This window comes from Microcebus murinus, chromosome 24 (assembly GCF_040939455.1).
Source record: "Microcebus murinus isolate Inina chromosome 24, M.murinus_Inina_mat1.0, whole genome shotgun sequence".
NCBI lineage: Eukaryota > Metazoa > Chordata > Mammalia > Primates > Cheirogaleidae > Microcebus > Microcebus murinus.
In genome coordinates, this window is record NC_134127.1 from 15,823,773 (window position 1) to 15,839,354 (window position 15,582).

Below are 15,582 nucleotides of genomic sequence, written 5' to 3' on the forward strand. Positions count from 1 at the left end.
ATTTTATTTTTATTTTTTATATTTATTTATTTATTTATTTTTTTTTTTTGAGACAGAGTCTCACTGTGTTGCCCAGGCTAGAGTGAGTGCCGTGGTGTCAGCCTAGCTCACAGCAACCTCAAACTCCTGGGCTCAAGCAATCCTGCTGCCTCAGCCTCCCGAGTAGCTGACACTACAGGCATGTGCCACCATGCCTGGCTAATATTTTCTATATATGTATTAGTTGGCCAATTAATTTCTTTCTATTTATAGTAGAGAGGGGGTCTCACTCTTGCTCAGGCTGGTTTCGAACTCCCGACCTCGAGCAATCCGCCCACCTTGGCCTCCCAGAGTGCTAGGATTACAGGCGTGAGCCACCGCGCCCGGCCAGCTTTAACATTTTAAATAGAGGACATCAAATCTCTTAAAGGATAGCTAACTGCTGCTGTGTGAGTTCCTTTCCAGGCCTGAGATCAAATCAAGCACAGCACGTGGGAGCAGGGGTGCAGCCCTGAGGCTCTGAAGTCAGCAGGGGAGAAAGCTGCCTCAGGTCTCACTGCTAAAAATTCTACCCTTAGGCCAGGTGCAGCGGCTAAATGCCTAGCACTCTGCAAGGCCGAGGCAGGAGGATCGCTTGAGCTCAAGAGTTCGAGAGCAGCCTGAGCAAGAGCAAGACCCCTGTCTCTACTAAAAATAGAAAGAAATTATATGGACAACTAGAAATATATAGAAAAAATTAGCCGGGCATGGTGGCGCATGCCTGTAGTCCCAGCTAGTTGGGAGGCTGAGGCAGGAGGATCGCTTGAGCCCAGGAGTTGGAGGTTGCTGTGAGCTAGGCTGATGCCATGGGACTCTAGCCCGGGCAACAGAGTGAGACTCTGTCTCTAAATATATAAATATTCTACCCTTCCTGAGACAGGACATACTTATTCCCTATAACAGTCACATTGACTGAGAAAAAAAAAGGAAAGGTCCCTTTTGCTCAAGAATCTTAAATAAGTAAACGAGGCAGGTACTGTCCTCATTTTTTAAATGCCCTGCCCAATCCGACCTCTGAAACAACAATAAAAGGTCCTTTCCCCTCTCCTGAATTCATCTCCTCTCCTACTCACCAATGTATGCTACAAGAAATGTGAATGTTACTAGCAGCCTAACTTCAAATACAACATCATGAAATTCCACATCCCTATGCATGCCATCTTTCTTCTTTTTAAAGAAGATTGATATCCTCCTTTGCCTCTAACAGCTGTTCCAGTTCTGTGTAAGCTGAAATATATTTGGAGTTAAATAATGCAGTGCAGTAATAAAATGCTTGCATTCTTTAGACCCTGATTCAAAGCTAGGAAAAGACTAAAATCGGTGGGTGTAACTAAAAATAAGATAATTTATATCCTTCCAATTAACAGAACTTACACCACGGAATCAATAGTTCCCTTCATAGCGGCCAACACAGAAGGCTACATGCTTCCTCTCTGAGGAAGCTGGCATTGCTCAAAATATTTCTGGAAGCCTCCCTTAGAATCTGACTCAGACCCTGCTCTTGCCCCTGGGTACAGATTCAAACATGTACACACATGTACATACACGTGTACACACACACACACACACACACACACACACACACACACACACACACTCCCCTCTCTCAGTGACTTACAGTTTCCCTTAGTTTTGAATCCAAAACTATAATATCTACTTTGAAGACCAAACTTTCTCACCTGACTGGAGCCAAATAACATCTAGAGTGGGTGGCAGAGACCATTCTTGTTCCTCCAAATTTGGTTTCCTGTCCTCCACAGAAATGGAACTCTGAATTTTAGTTGTGGACATGGCAATCCATAGACTCTATTGTCTCCCCTGCCCTGTGCAGTTCTGGTTACTGGGATGTGAGCCGAAGTGACACGTGGCAGTTCCTGGAAGCCGTCCTCAAAAAAGCTGGGAGCACACCGCGAGCCCTCCCGCGTCTGCTGCCGGAGGTAGAGAGGTGACGATGGGTACCGAAGTCCTCTCGCGCACCGGGGGGCAGACGAAGGCCAAACCTGAGGTCTGGCAGAGCAGAAAGATGGAAGGAGCTTGGGTAGCTGAGGGGCATAGAGCCAGGACTCCAGCCATCCCAGCTTTGGAGGTTTTGGGGAGAGAAAATAAGAGTTCTAGCCTATTTGACCAACTGTTATTTGGGGTCTCTGTTAGTTACAGACAAACCCAATTCTACCTTTTACAGATAATATTTAAAAAAAAAAAAAACACCCACTTTCTCCATAAACAAAGATTTCTTATACTGAGACTAGTCCAAAGAACATGCTACTTAAAAGACAAAGAACATGCCATTCGTTGTCTTTGGGGACTTTTCTGAAATAGGCAGGCCCAGGAGCTCCGTCTCTGCTACAATAAGCAAGAGCCTTCCAAGCCCCTTAGAAGAAGACAGCATTCACTTGGATGATCAAGTTTAGGTATTTTCTGAATGTATGTCCCATAACTTTATTGTCAAATAAACATGGAAAGTCGACTTCTACATGAGGTAAGGATTTAAGCACAGTTGCATTGTGTTGTACCATATGTTAGAATATCCACATACTTCTCTCTCTCACACACACACACACACAGAAGGCAGCCAAAAAAAAAAAAATGCCTGTTTATGATAAAACAAGCAAAGCAAAGTGTAAAACAAAAGCATGCCTTGAGACTTACGTGGTTCTCTTTATAGTAGTAAGAAAGGGCAGGAAATCGCCGTCTACTCCGGAATTTGGAACTCCCCACTATGATGTGTGCCGTGGCCGATTTGGGGACGTATAGTTCAGTAGGATAAGAGTCACAAACCTATCACCAAAAAATACAAAGGAATTTTTCAGGCAATCTAGTAATGCTTTGTGAACCGCCACAAGACATTCCACTTCCCATACCTACAGATTGCACGTTTAAGTTTCCTTAACCACGTTACAGAGGAGGCTATTTCGAGGAAAGCAAAAGGAAAGCAAGATACCCATTAGCGTCCTGTCCTTTTGCACTGTCCTTTCTCTCCAAGGGCTCTATGTGCAAGGCCAGACAGTGACAATGGAGCATGCCTTTCATCAAAAAGTTTTGCATTCCTTTCGTGCAAAATTGCAATTTTGCATCCTAGCAGCTGAGAAAACTTTAGATGCCTCTTACTGGAAAGACAGCCTGATTCCCTAATATTTTAGGGAAACAATTTCCCTAAAATGTAAGCACAGTAGTCAGGGTGTGTATTCCTGCCTCTGAGCCATCGGGCAAACTGATGCTTTCCCCGGACACTCTTGCCCTCTACCTCCACAAACCCCTTCTTCAAGGGCCAACCCATGTTCCATCTCTTTCTGGAAGCTTCCTCCCTGACCTACCAGCTCATGCAGATGTCCAAATCCGGTTTCCTAATGCGCCACACATTACCACACAGTATGACAGCTATATTTTCCCTTTTTATGCGTTGATTTTGTAAGCGGTAAGAAATGATGTACTCTTTCTGTGCACCTCCGTCAGTGCAAGCTCTGGTGGCCTGGAAGGATCTTGCAATTTAGAATCAGAAATCAACAGTTTAGAACCTGACTCTGCTTCAGCAACTTTATGACCCTGGGGAAACCCAACAATACCGAGCACTTTGGTTTTCTAATCTCAGAATCGGATTCTAAAGCTGTAGTATCTCGAGGGGTTATGATAGATGGATCAAATCCGATGACATAAAAGGCAATGCACTTTATAAACCATTAGATCCGAAAGAAATGTCAGTGGTGGCAACAGCTATGGTAGTTGATGCTGTTATTGCTCAAGACATATTCTGCTTTCACACCGATCAATCCATCCTTTTGCAAGTGAAGACTGTTCAGATAGCAGCTTCCTCAAGCGACTATTTATTTCCTGGAAGTGAAGCATCTTCCTAGGCATTTCGAGAAAAGTCCTCAAGAAGGTGTAACAGTAAGGGAAATACTTTATCTGTCTATCTCCACCCGCCTTTACCACTCTGGAAGATGAGACAGAAGGGGCTGCAAATCCACCACAGCTGAGATCCGATCCTGCAGGATGCTGTGCCAGGCTGTTCTCCCACCCCTGCCCCCCTTGTCTCTGTTACCAGACCAGTAAACACCACGCAGAGGGAGATAAAAGGGTCACAAAAGGGACCTCACAGGCCCAACGTGTAACTTCAGGATTCTACCAAGGACATCTTAGGAGAGAAGATTACCAAAGAGTTTATTAACGTGGGCCCTGGCACCGACATGCTAGAAGAAAATCTCATAGCAAGAACAGAAGGCCCAACCAGCTTGGACCCAGAGAGCTTTTACCGGAATGAAAGACCGACACAAGACACGACACTCCATCCCCCATGCCGATGTGAACCTCCCTGAAGTCAGCCAGCTACAACAGTACGACGGGGACCACACCTGTGTGTCAGAGGCTCAAGAGACATGCAGTCATTGCACCAGCCTGATGCCATTGTCTTAAAATAACGGTTTTGAAAAGGAAATGAGTCGGATTTCACTAAGTTGAGGATTACCTATGTCCTTCCTTACCACACCACTAAGGAACTGCAAAGGTTTATGAGTAAATGAAAGAAGAGTAACAGGCAAGCTCTCTCAACGTGTTTATTTCATACAGCCTCTCTGAACAGCAAGAGGTGAGAGAGGAGAGCTCTGCTACCCCTGCCAGGACCTCTTATGGGGCTTCAAAGCCGGAATATGCACAGCCTGGCTCAGGTCATGGCCCTAAGGGGACCAAAGAGAGAAAATAACCACCCAGAGCCCACTCTGCTTAATACTCTCGGCCCCAACTCAGAGATCTTACTGTTGTCTATCCCACACTCAGCTCTCCTTATTGACACAGCCTCCTGCCCCCTAAAAGCATCAGAGCTCTCACTCTGCAGCGTGGAAACGTGTAGACCTTCATGGCTTGGCTTGTCCAAGGGCCAAGAGCTCAGAAACCTGAGCCCGGCCGACAGTGGCCAGGCCAGCACCAGCTGTCACGTCCTCACCTCTAGGAACACAACACCAGTTGCAAGGGTTCCTGCTTTCCTTAGAGCACTGGAGCGAGGGGGGGAACTCTATGAGTCACATCTTAAGTATAGGGCGTTCTGAAGCATACTTGCATGGGGAGCCCAGAGAAGCTAAAAAATAATCAGACTCACGATGCCAGTTAACTCAGGTTTCAAGACACAACTTCTTACCAAGCCCTAAGCATGTAAATTCATCCTGCCTTCATCAAAGTAGACAGTACTCTCAAGGGGAAATCAAAATAACAATCCTACACTGAAAACTGTATATAAAACATGGCTGAAAGAAATTCAAGAAGATAAAAATAAACGGTAAGACATTCCATGTTCAAAGATTGGAGGACTTAATGTCGCTAAGCTGTCCGTACTACCCAAAGCAACCTACAGATTTCAGGCAATTCCTATCAAAATCCCAATGGCATTTTTTTTCAGAAACAGAAAAATTCATCCTAAAATTCGTATGTGTTTTTTTTTTTTTTTTTTTTTTTGAGACAGAGTCTCGCTTTCTTGCCTAGGCTAGAGTGAGTGCCGTGGCGTCAGCCTAGCTCACAGCAACCTCAATCTCCTGGGCTCAAGCAATCCTGCTGTCTCAGCCTCCCGAGTTGCTGGGACTACAGGCACGAGCCACCATACCCGGCTAATTTTTTATATATATATATTAGTTGGCCAATTAATTTCTTTCTATTTTTATAGTAGAGACGGGGTCTCGCTCAGGCTGGTTTTGAACTCCTGACCTTGAGCAATCCGCCCGCCTCGGCCTCCCAGAGTGCTAGGATTACAAGCGTGAGCCACCGCGCCCGGCCTCGTATGTGTTTTTAAGGGAACCCAAATAGACCAAAAAAATTGTGAAAAAGAACAAAGTTAGAGGACTTGCACTCCATATTTCAAAATACATTACAAAGCCATATATATTTTATAGTGATCAGTGTGGTACTGGCATAAAAACAGACAAGCAGACCAATGGAATTGAGAACTCAGAAATAAACCCTGGTGTATGTGGTCGAATGACCACATACTTGGGTGCCAAGACCACTCACTGGGGAAAGGACAGTCTTTTCAACAAATCGTGCTGAGGACATCCACATGCAAAAATAAAAAAGAAGATGAACCCTTATCTTTTACTATATACAAAAATTAACTTAAAATTGATCAAAGACCTAAACATAAGACTCAAAATTATAAAACTCCTATTATAAAACATAAAGGGAAACTGACATAACATTGCTATTGATTTCTTGTATATGACACCAACAGCATAAGCAACAAAAGAAAAAATAGGCAAATGGGACTATATCAAACTTGATAACTTGTATGAATCAAAGGGCATAATCAAAAGAGTAAAAAGGCAATCTACAGAATGGGAGAAACTATTTGTAAATCATATGTCTCATAAAGGGTTATTGTTATTATCCAGAATATATTTAAAATACTCCAACTACTCAAAAACAACAACATCCAATAACTCCATTCATAATGGGCAAAGGTGGGAGGTTAAGGGGGGAGGCTCACTTGAGGCCAGAAGTTTAAGACTAGCCTGAGCAGCATAGCAAGACCCTGTCTCTAAAAAATAAAGAAACAAATAAATAAATAAAATGGGCAAAGGACCCAAATACACATTGCTCCAAAGAAAATATACAAATGGTTGACGTGTACATGAAACAATAATCAAGGAAATAATCACAATATGTCACAATGATATATTACCTCACAATTGTTAGCATGGCCACTATTTTAAAAAAAAGAAAAAGAAAAAATTAGCTAGCCCCAGCTACTCAGGATGCTGAGGCAGGAGCATTGCTTGAGCCTAGGAGTTAGAATCCAGCCTGGGCAACATATTATAGCAAGATCCTGTCTCTTAAAAGAATAAACATTAAAAAACAAAGAAAACAGAAAATAACAAGTATTGGGAAGGATGCAGAGAAACCGAATCCCTTGTACACTGTTGGTCAGACTATGAAATAGAACAACCACTATGAAAAACAATACAAATGTTTTTTAAAAATTAAAAAATAGAATTACCATTGGATCCAACAATCCCACTTCTCAGATATATACCCCAAAGACCGGAAAGCAGAATCTCAAAGAGATATTTGTACAACTATGTTCACAAACCATTATTCACAATAGCCAAAAGGTGGAAGCAGCTCAAATGTCCACCGACTGATGAACGGATAAACAAAATGTGATAGATCCATAAAATGGAATATTATTCAGCCTTAAAAAGGAAGGAAATCCTTTCATACACTACAATATAGATGAACCTTAAGAAATTATGTTGAGTGACATAAGCCAGTCACAAAAAGACAATACTGTATGATTGCCACTTATATGAGGTATCTAAAGTAGTCAAATTCATAGAAACAGGAAGTAGAATGGTAGCTGCCAGGGCTGGGGTGGGGGGAGACAGGAATGGGGAGTTATTATTTAATGGGTACAGATTTTCAGTTTTGAAGATGAAAAAAGTTCTAGAAATCTGTTGTACAACAACGTAAATATACTTAACACTACTAAACTATACGCTTAACTGCTGACTTTATTGCTCTAAAAAAAAGAAAAAAAAAGAAAAAAAATAAAAACTAAACTATACGCTTAAAAACGACTAAGATGGCAAAGTTTATGTTACGTATTTTTTATGACAATAAAAAACACCTTAGCGATTATTGCCAGCATTTTTACAACAAGCTCACAGACTTGTAGTCAAAATTGTGACCAAAAAAATGCACAGCACAATGCAATTTATGCCACTGAATTTTAAAACTCAATATGCCTCCCAAGATTTTGTCTGGTTTGGAAAATCACAAAAGAAAATTCAAAGAGAATATGAGAAGTTCAGAAGAATGGAAAATGTTTTTCTCCTGAATTTTCTTCACTTTGACTCTCCCTTAATGAAAGAGGATTATTAAGTTAATCATTTCAGCATTTTTCTTTTTATGAACAAAGAAATGAATTTTTGGCCAGGCGTGGTGGCTCACACCTGTAATTCTACCACTTTGGGAGGCCAACCCAGGAGGATCACTTGAGGCCAGGAGTTCAAGACCAGCCTGGACAACATAGCAAGACCCTGCCTCTACAAAAAAAAAAAAAAAAAATTAGCCAGGCACAATGACGCACGCCTGTAGTCCCAGCTGAGGAAGGAGGATCTCTTAAGCCCAGGAGTTTGAGGTTGCTGTGAGCTATGATGATACAACAACACTATAACTGAGGCAATAGAGTAAGACCCTGTCTCGAAAATAAAAAAATTAAAAAAAAAGAAAGAAAAAGAAACCAATTTTCTTTTTCTTTGCCCTCCGTTAAATAAATTAGCCTTTCTTAAGTGCCCACATGCCTTGGTGTGGCCCTGCCAAGAGGAATCTTTTTGGCAATTCTTCTTTTACTCATTCAACAAGCTTTTATTGAGTACTTACTATTTGCCAAGCACTCTTGTTAGTCTCAAGCGCAAAAATGAGCAACTTAGTTTCCAGCCTTGAAGATTCCACATTTCCAGGACAACTGGTCTTTGCTGACCTGGTTATAACCTTCCAGTAAATGTAGTTACCATTGCAGGGGACCATCCATCCAAGATGCCTTCCAAGGGATCTCAATCAGACCTCTGTATTTATTGAGGACCAATCACTCAACTGAGCACTTTGGGGTAAGCATTAGTTCCCAGTGACTACGATGTCTATATACATAACTTTCTTCTTAAACATTTAGAACCTAAAATGTATTGCAATGAATTTATGATGAACAAAGAGAAGAAGGGTATGAACAACACAAAATGATTTATGTGTAAATAAAATCAAATAATATATAGTACATAAAATACAGCTGTAGAGAACTGAAATAAAGTCACTAGTTTGGATATTTTAAATTTTATTCCAAGAGAGTTAGATTAAAATTCTAACCTAATAATGAATATCAATTGTTTTATTTAAATAAAGATAATTTCAGGGGTTAGACAGAAGAGGAAATCTTACTTAGACAGTTAGACTACCATAAGCAAATGTCTTATAAATAATAATAGTAATAATGTTGATAGAGATGATGATTGTGATAATTAGCCCGCCGAAGACCATACAAATAGAAAATACCAGAATTGGTTTCCATCCTCCATGTCTGGTGTCATTTCTACCAGGGGCCATAGTTTCTTTTCCATCATATGACACCACTTGCCCTACCTACCTTAAAGGATTTGTGAGAATGAGATAACTTATTAATAAGATAGCTTATTAATAAGTAATAAAAGGAAGGAAAAAGCAAATAGTTTTTCAACAATGAGGTTAATTAAAATCAAAAGGAATGTATTAGGATACAAGTCTCTCCATGGACTATTAGAAATTTTCCAAAAGAACATAATTTGTATTTTATTTCTAAATTGATGATAAATAAGGATATATCATCCCCTCCTCCTGATGTCAGTGATATTTACAAAATCAGAAAATCCCCTAGGTTTTTACCTTTTCTGTTTCAACACAGTTTGTTGACTGCTAGTTTTATTTTGCTGTGTGCTACTTTTGAAAAGAAATGCTGAATAACTCATGTTTTGCAGTCTGTACAACGCAGAACCATAGTGACTGAACATGAGTCATGTTGGTGGTGCTAATTCTAGAAGGAAATCTCATCAAAAATAGGAAGAACCTGTATTTCCAAGAAAATATTATTCTGCAAGATGTAGCTCAGCTTCATTTTCTTCCTTGCCCAATGATGAGTCATATTAAAAAAAAAATCCAATTTTCTTTACTAAACGTGGATTTTCCTTCCTTTTATTTCAAGGTGAAAAATTCACGTCGAAGGTTGGCTTTAATATTAGAACAAACTAGTCTGGCTACATTAACCAGATACTTTGTAAGGATTAAGGCCTCTTATACCTTTGGATAGACTCTGAATATTTATTTCTAGAAAATAACTTAAAATTGGGGAAAATCATGGGCACAAAGATATATTGCACCCAGAATTATTCATATAGTAAAAAAAAACAAAAACAAAGAAAAAACTTGAGTAATTTAAATGCCAATTAACAAGGAAGCACTTAAATACATTATGGTACATTCCTTTGATGGACTATTATAGAGTCACTTCATTCATTGATATGAAGACTAGGTAGCAATGTAGAAAATCTTCGTGGTAAGACCTAGAAAATAATCAGGATTCAAAATATGTGACCAGAAGTAGTCAATTATCAGGACAGATACAAATGGTCAATTAGATATATAAAAAGCTACAACTCAAGAAATCAAGACATACAGATTAAATCGAGAAATCCCTTGTCCCGCTATCAATTTGTCAAAAGATTTTTTAAAAAACTAAACTCTTTCCTGGCAAGGGTAGAAGGAATCAAGCATTCACAACCGCTGAGAATGTATATAAATTGGCACAGCTTTCCACAGTTCTTTTTGACAATACGTACAAAAATTTCTGTAAGCCCTTTGACAAAGAGATTCCACCTCTAGGAATATATCCTTTAAAAAAATTAAAATGTGGGAAAAATTACAGCTACTAGGAAGTTCTATGGTACCTAAAATAGTAAAAAACGATGATCTAAATGTCTAAAAATTAGAAAATAGGTAGATAGAATTTGACATAGCCAGACTATGTTAATATTATGCTATGTTTAAAAAAGATATTATAAAATATAACTTTTTTTTTTTTTTTTTAGAGACAGAGTCTCGCTGTATTGCCCAGGCTGGAGTGCAGTGACACAATCTAGCTCACTGTAGTCTCAAACTCAGGGGTTGAAGCAATCCTCCCATCTTAGCTTCCCCAGAAGCTAGGACTACAGGCCTAGCACCATCACACCCAGCTCATTTAAAAATTTTTTTGTAGAGATGGCATCTCTCTACGTTGCCCAGGCTGGTCTCAAACTCCTGGCTTCAAATGATCCTCCCACCTCGGCCTCCCAGAGTGCCAGGATTACAGGCATGAGCCACCATACCCAGCCTTATATTATAAAATATAATTATTGACAAGAAAATATCTCAGTATGTTACATGAAGAAAAGCAGAATACAAGGTGCATGTGCTATGATTCCATTTTTGTCATGTGTATTTGAACAGGTTTGTGTGTGTGTGTACATAAAAATTCATATATACATTAAAATCCTGGAAGACTATCCGCCAAACATAGTAACAGTGAGTATCTCTGGATGATGACATTTTAAGGTGATTTAATATTCTTTTGCTCTATATTTTCCAATTTTCAACAATGCATATACATTACTTACATAAGAAAAAAGGTATCCAACTACACAGATGAGAGAAAAAAAGAAGGAAAAATTTAAAACAGAAGAGTGTTAAAGCAATGGGATAGTATTTATTTTCTCTGTTTTGCAAACTCTCTGGAATGTTCTTACATGACTTTTATTACTTAAAATATTTTAAAAATTAGTATTGAAACCACTACTGATTTGCAAGCTAATCACTAGGGAGAATATGGGATTCATTCTGCCACTCTGGCTTCTCTTGCTCTCCATAGTCCTTCCTGTAAGTTAGACACATTTCTCTAGGGAAGCCATTTGGTGACCTCAGGAACCAAGCAAGAGCTCAGTGAGCGCACAGAGCCAAACTGCCACCAGAGCCTCTCTGACTCCCCCACTAATCACTCCCCGCACTATAAAAAGCCCTGATGGGAGAATGAGATCCTGGCCAGCTCTCCCACCAACCGCCTGGCCACTGGGCCCCTCTGGGTTTCCATTTGTTCCACCATTAGAGGAGGGGTCTGGAGAGGGTGGTCTCTAAGCTTCCCTGCTGAAACGTTTTGGTTCCAGGTGCAGGTAGGAAATACAGCTGGCAAGAACCAAAGACGACCTGGAAATCCACACGTGTATGTCTACAAAGAGCTAGAAAAATCTAAAGGAGAATTTCTCAAACTTGGCAAGTCTGACAAAAAAAGAAAAAAAGAAAAAAAAAAATCTAAAGGAGATAAAACAAAGTTATGCTAAGCCAGGCGTCCTCAAACTACAGCCCGCGGGCCACATGCAGGTGTTTTTTCCCCGTTTGTTTTTTTACTTCAAAATAAGATAAGTGCGGTGTGCATAGGGATTTGTTCATAGTTTTTTTTAAAACTATAGTCCGGCCCTCCAACACTCTGAGGGACAGTGAACTGGCCCCCTGTTTAAAAAGTTTGAGGACCCCTGGGCTAAGCTATCTGAAATCGTGTTTGCACGTGGGCAAAGCATTTGCATTTCTCTCGATGCCTCCACTCACTCTGTAGTCTCTATTCACATCGCTGAGCTGCCAGTAATTATTAGGCAGGCCCATTCGCTTGTACTCTTCGCTAAGCTCGATCAGCATCCAGCCTTGTTCTCTTTCTTCTTTATCCAGCATGGGGTTGAAGGAGAAGCAATATAACTCCTCATATTTCACTGCAAGGAAAGGGAGAAGAAAGCCAGATTGAGCTAAGTCAAAGCCAGAACCAAATCTCCCCCAAAACATCCTGTCCCAGCTGGAGTGCACGGAGAGGCCACCCCAGCCCCTACCCCTCGGCACACGCCCTGCAGCGCCCTGGCTCTGTGGACGGGGGTCACCCACCTCTTCCCGGCAGTGACAAGTCATCCTCGGGGCATCTGGCTTCAACTTTGCAATAGCCTCTTTGCTTTTAGGAAACAGAGCCTTCTCCATTTTGTGTGTTTGTTTTTTGTTTTTTTTTTAGTTGCTTTAAAAGCGAATGCATTTTCCAGACCACAAAAAATACAGAGTACAAAAACTGATTAAGAATGTATGTATTCATTAGACATCAAGAAGTCATTTTTTTTTTAATGTATATCGAGTTTGGATTTGGGATGGACTCTCAGAAGTAGACAGAGATCCAAGCCAATTCCACAATGATTTGATGCTCATAGTATTAAAGAAGAAGAAATTACAAACAGTTGGAAAAGCTGTGGATTATATTACATATTTGCACTGAAAACATTCGACCTTTTAACAACTACATACATATCCTAATTGTGCTGCTCCTAAAATATTTATAGGATTCATAAAAACTACCCATTCATAGTATACAACATGGGGTACAAGTAGAAGGCTGTACCATGAAACTCTTCTTTTAATCCTGTTATGGTATCTCCATCTTAATATAATGCCTTTTATGCTTGCGAGGCCAAGCCCAATAACCCCACTGTTTCTCTGCCCCCAATAAAATCTAAGATCTGGTTTTCTTGCTCTGATATTGGCATGCAAGAGGAACTGCCTAGACCAGCGCTATCTAATAGTAAGCCACATCTGTCATTTGAAATGTACTGGTAGCCACATTATAACACTAAAAAGAAACAGCTGAATTAATTTAATAATATATTTTATCTAACCCAACATACACAAAATCATCATTTCAACATGCACATGAATAAAACATATTAATATTTGATGCATTCGGTTTTGTACTGCCTTTGAAATTTCATGTGTATTTCACACCCAATGGCCCATCTCAGTGTAGAGAGATGGCCATGTTTCCAGTGCCCAGCAGCTACCTGAGGCTTCCTTACTGGATGGTGCAGAGCTAAGCCTTTCTGATGATAATCAATGACAACTGATACTCCGTCTTTGTTTCATTCCAGATTCTGCTCCAATTAAATGCATTCATCCAGTTAGCACACACCTTGACAGTCGCCATCATATAGGTGAGACATCTGAGGCAACGGGAGGTGGAGGGACATTCCCTGGCTCGGGGCCACCCAGCTAGGAAAGGGGTAGCCAGGCTGAAATGAGGTAAGGAGGCCCCTTTCTAACCACATATACTGCACCCCAAGACAGCTCCTTCTCTCGTCTCCCTTTTCTCCTAATCTTCCTGTTTCTCTCCATAGATTTCTTTCTCCTCGTGGTTTTCTTAGGTCCTCCCATTTCCTTCTTAGCTTCCTGACAGCACCCAGTGTGGACGCCTTAATGCTCCTGAGCATGAGTTTTGGAGCCCTGTAGATGGTCTCACTACCAGCAGCCAGGGGCTGCAGCGACACACAGGTGGCCTGAGATCAAAACTCAGGTCCAACTTGCTTTGATCACTAGTGCGATGACTCATCTACACGAAAGAGGAAAGATAAGGGTATTTTAAGTACCAGATTTTTTTTTTTCCATTTTTCTTGTGAATAAGAAGCAACATGACCGTGGTATAGCAGTAAGATAAATTATTTTCTATTTCGGTCTCTCTGGACGTCCTATTCCTCAACTTCAAAACTTAGAATGCTATTTGAGCAAACAAGAAAATGCACACACAGATCGCCCCACACAAGGCAGACACTTTTGGTGAAAACAGTTTCTTAGCAATCTCAGCGAACTGGGCAGACAGCACATGAAACTGAAATCCTGTCTGGGAACAAAATCTACGCTGACACATCCTTTCCATCACTGAGTACCATTTTCATGACTCAGGCTGCTGCTACCATCGTGCTAACCGCAAATGCAGTTTGTTTAAGATGCCAGAAGAATCTCTTGAGAAAGCCTCAGCTCCCTCCGCCAGAAAGAGGAGCTAATGAATATGGGCTGATGATGGACGTTAAGTTCCCTTTGTTAAATGTTTTACAAACAAGTTTAAAGGTAGAAGAAGAAAAATATTCTATGACGACGGACGGTGTTCTGTATCTGGGCTGATGCCTGGTTTCCACTGGGACTAGGCAGTGAAGCTGTACGTAAATTAAAGCAAGAATGATTTATAACAGATATTAAGATCACTCTTGAATTGGGAGGCATGAGAATGAGTTGATGGTGAAATTATGAAATTTTTTTCTTTCAGGTATTTTTAAGGAAAAAGTGTGATCAACCACTCCTCAGGCCCAATTTAAGCAAAATTCTACAAGAAGGCAGGGAAACCCCACTTTTGCCAGCCAGCACTCAGTCCTGTCACCGTGGGCCAGCTTCTAACCCACAGGCCAGCCCAGAAGCAGCCTGGGGACTGGCTACTCTTAAGAATTCAAAAAGGACCATTTAGCACAGATATAAATTTTACTATTTCCCATCTCATAATTTTCTGTTCCTTTCACTGCAAAATACTGTTCAACTCCTGCAAAATACATAGCAAAATTTTTAGCAATTGGCAGGGAGGTACATTAAAAAAAAAATACTAGGGCTGAAGAAATCTTTTCCTTTTTTTTTTTTTTTTTGCTTATAGACTTTTCCTATTTTATATTGACAAATTATAGTTGTATATATGTACAGGGTACAAAGTGATATGATGATTTTTTATTACAATGCGGGATGATTAAATCAAGCTAAGTAACATAGACATCACCTCAAATATTGAACGTTTTTGTGATAAGAACATCTAAAATTTACTCCTAGCATTTAGAAATGTATAGTCCTCGGTTATTACCTGGATTCACGAGGTTGTGCAATAGATCTAAAAAAAATAAACCAGGCTTATTCTTCCTATCTAAAACTGAGGCTTTACACTCTTTGACTATCCTCTTCCCATTGCCTCCAGCCTCTGGTAACCCCCATTCTTCTATTTCTATGAGTTCAATTGTTTTAGAGTCCACGTAAAATTGAGAACATGTAGTATTTATCTTTTTGTTTAGCTTCATTCACTTAGCATAATGTTCTCCAATTCCATCCATGTTGTTGCAAATAACAGAATTTCTTCCTTTATTAAAGCTGAATAGTATCCCATTGTGTCTACATACATTTCCTTTACTATTTATCCACTGATGG

The 15,582-nt window shown here is 40.3% G+C and overlaps 1 protein-coding gene across 1 annotated transcript in view; it reads right to left on the reverse strand.

Moving 5' to 3' along the window:
- The window catches only part of MTMR7 (myotubularin related protein 7), a 91,921-nt gene that overhangs the window by 44,710 nt on the left and 31,629 nt on the right, over positions 1–15,582 (reverse strand). The window contains exons 4-5 of the mRNA XM_012785006.3: positions 12,154–12,311; positions 2,668–2,796 (exon numbers count right to left, since the gene is read on the reverse strand). Coding sequence (XP_012640460.2) covers positions 2,668–2,796; positions 12,154–12,311 — 287 coding nt within the window. The remainder of the gene's footprint in view (positions 1–2,667; positions 2,797–12,153; positions 12,312–15,582) is intronic.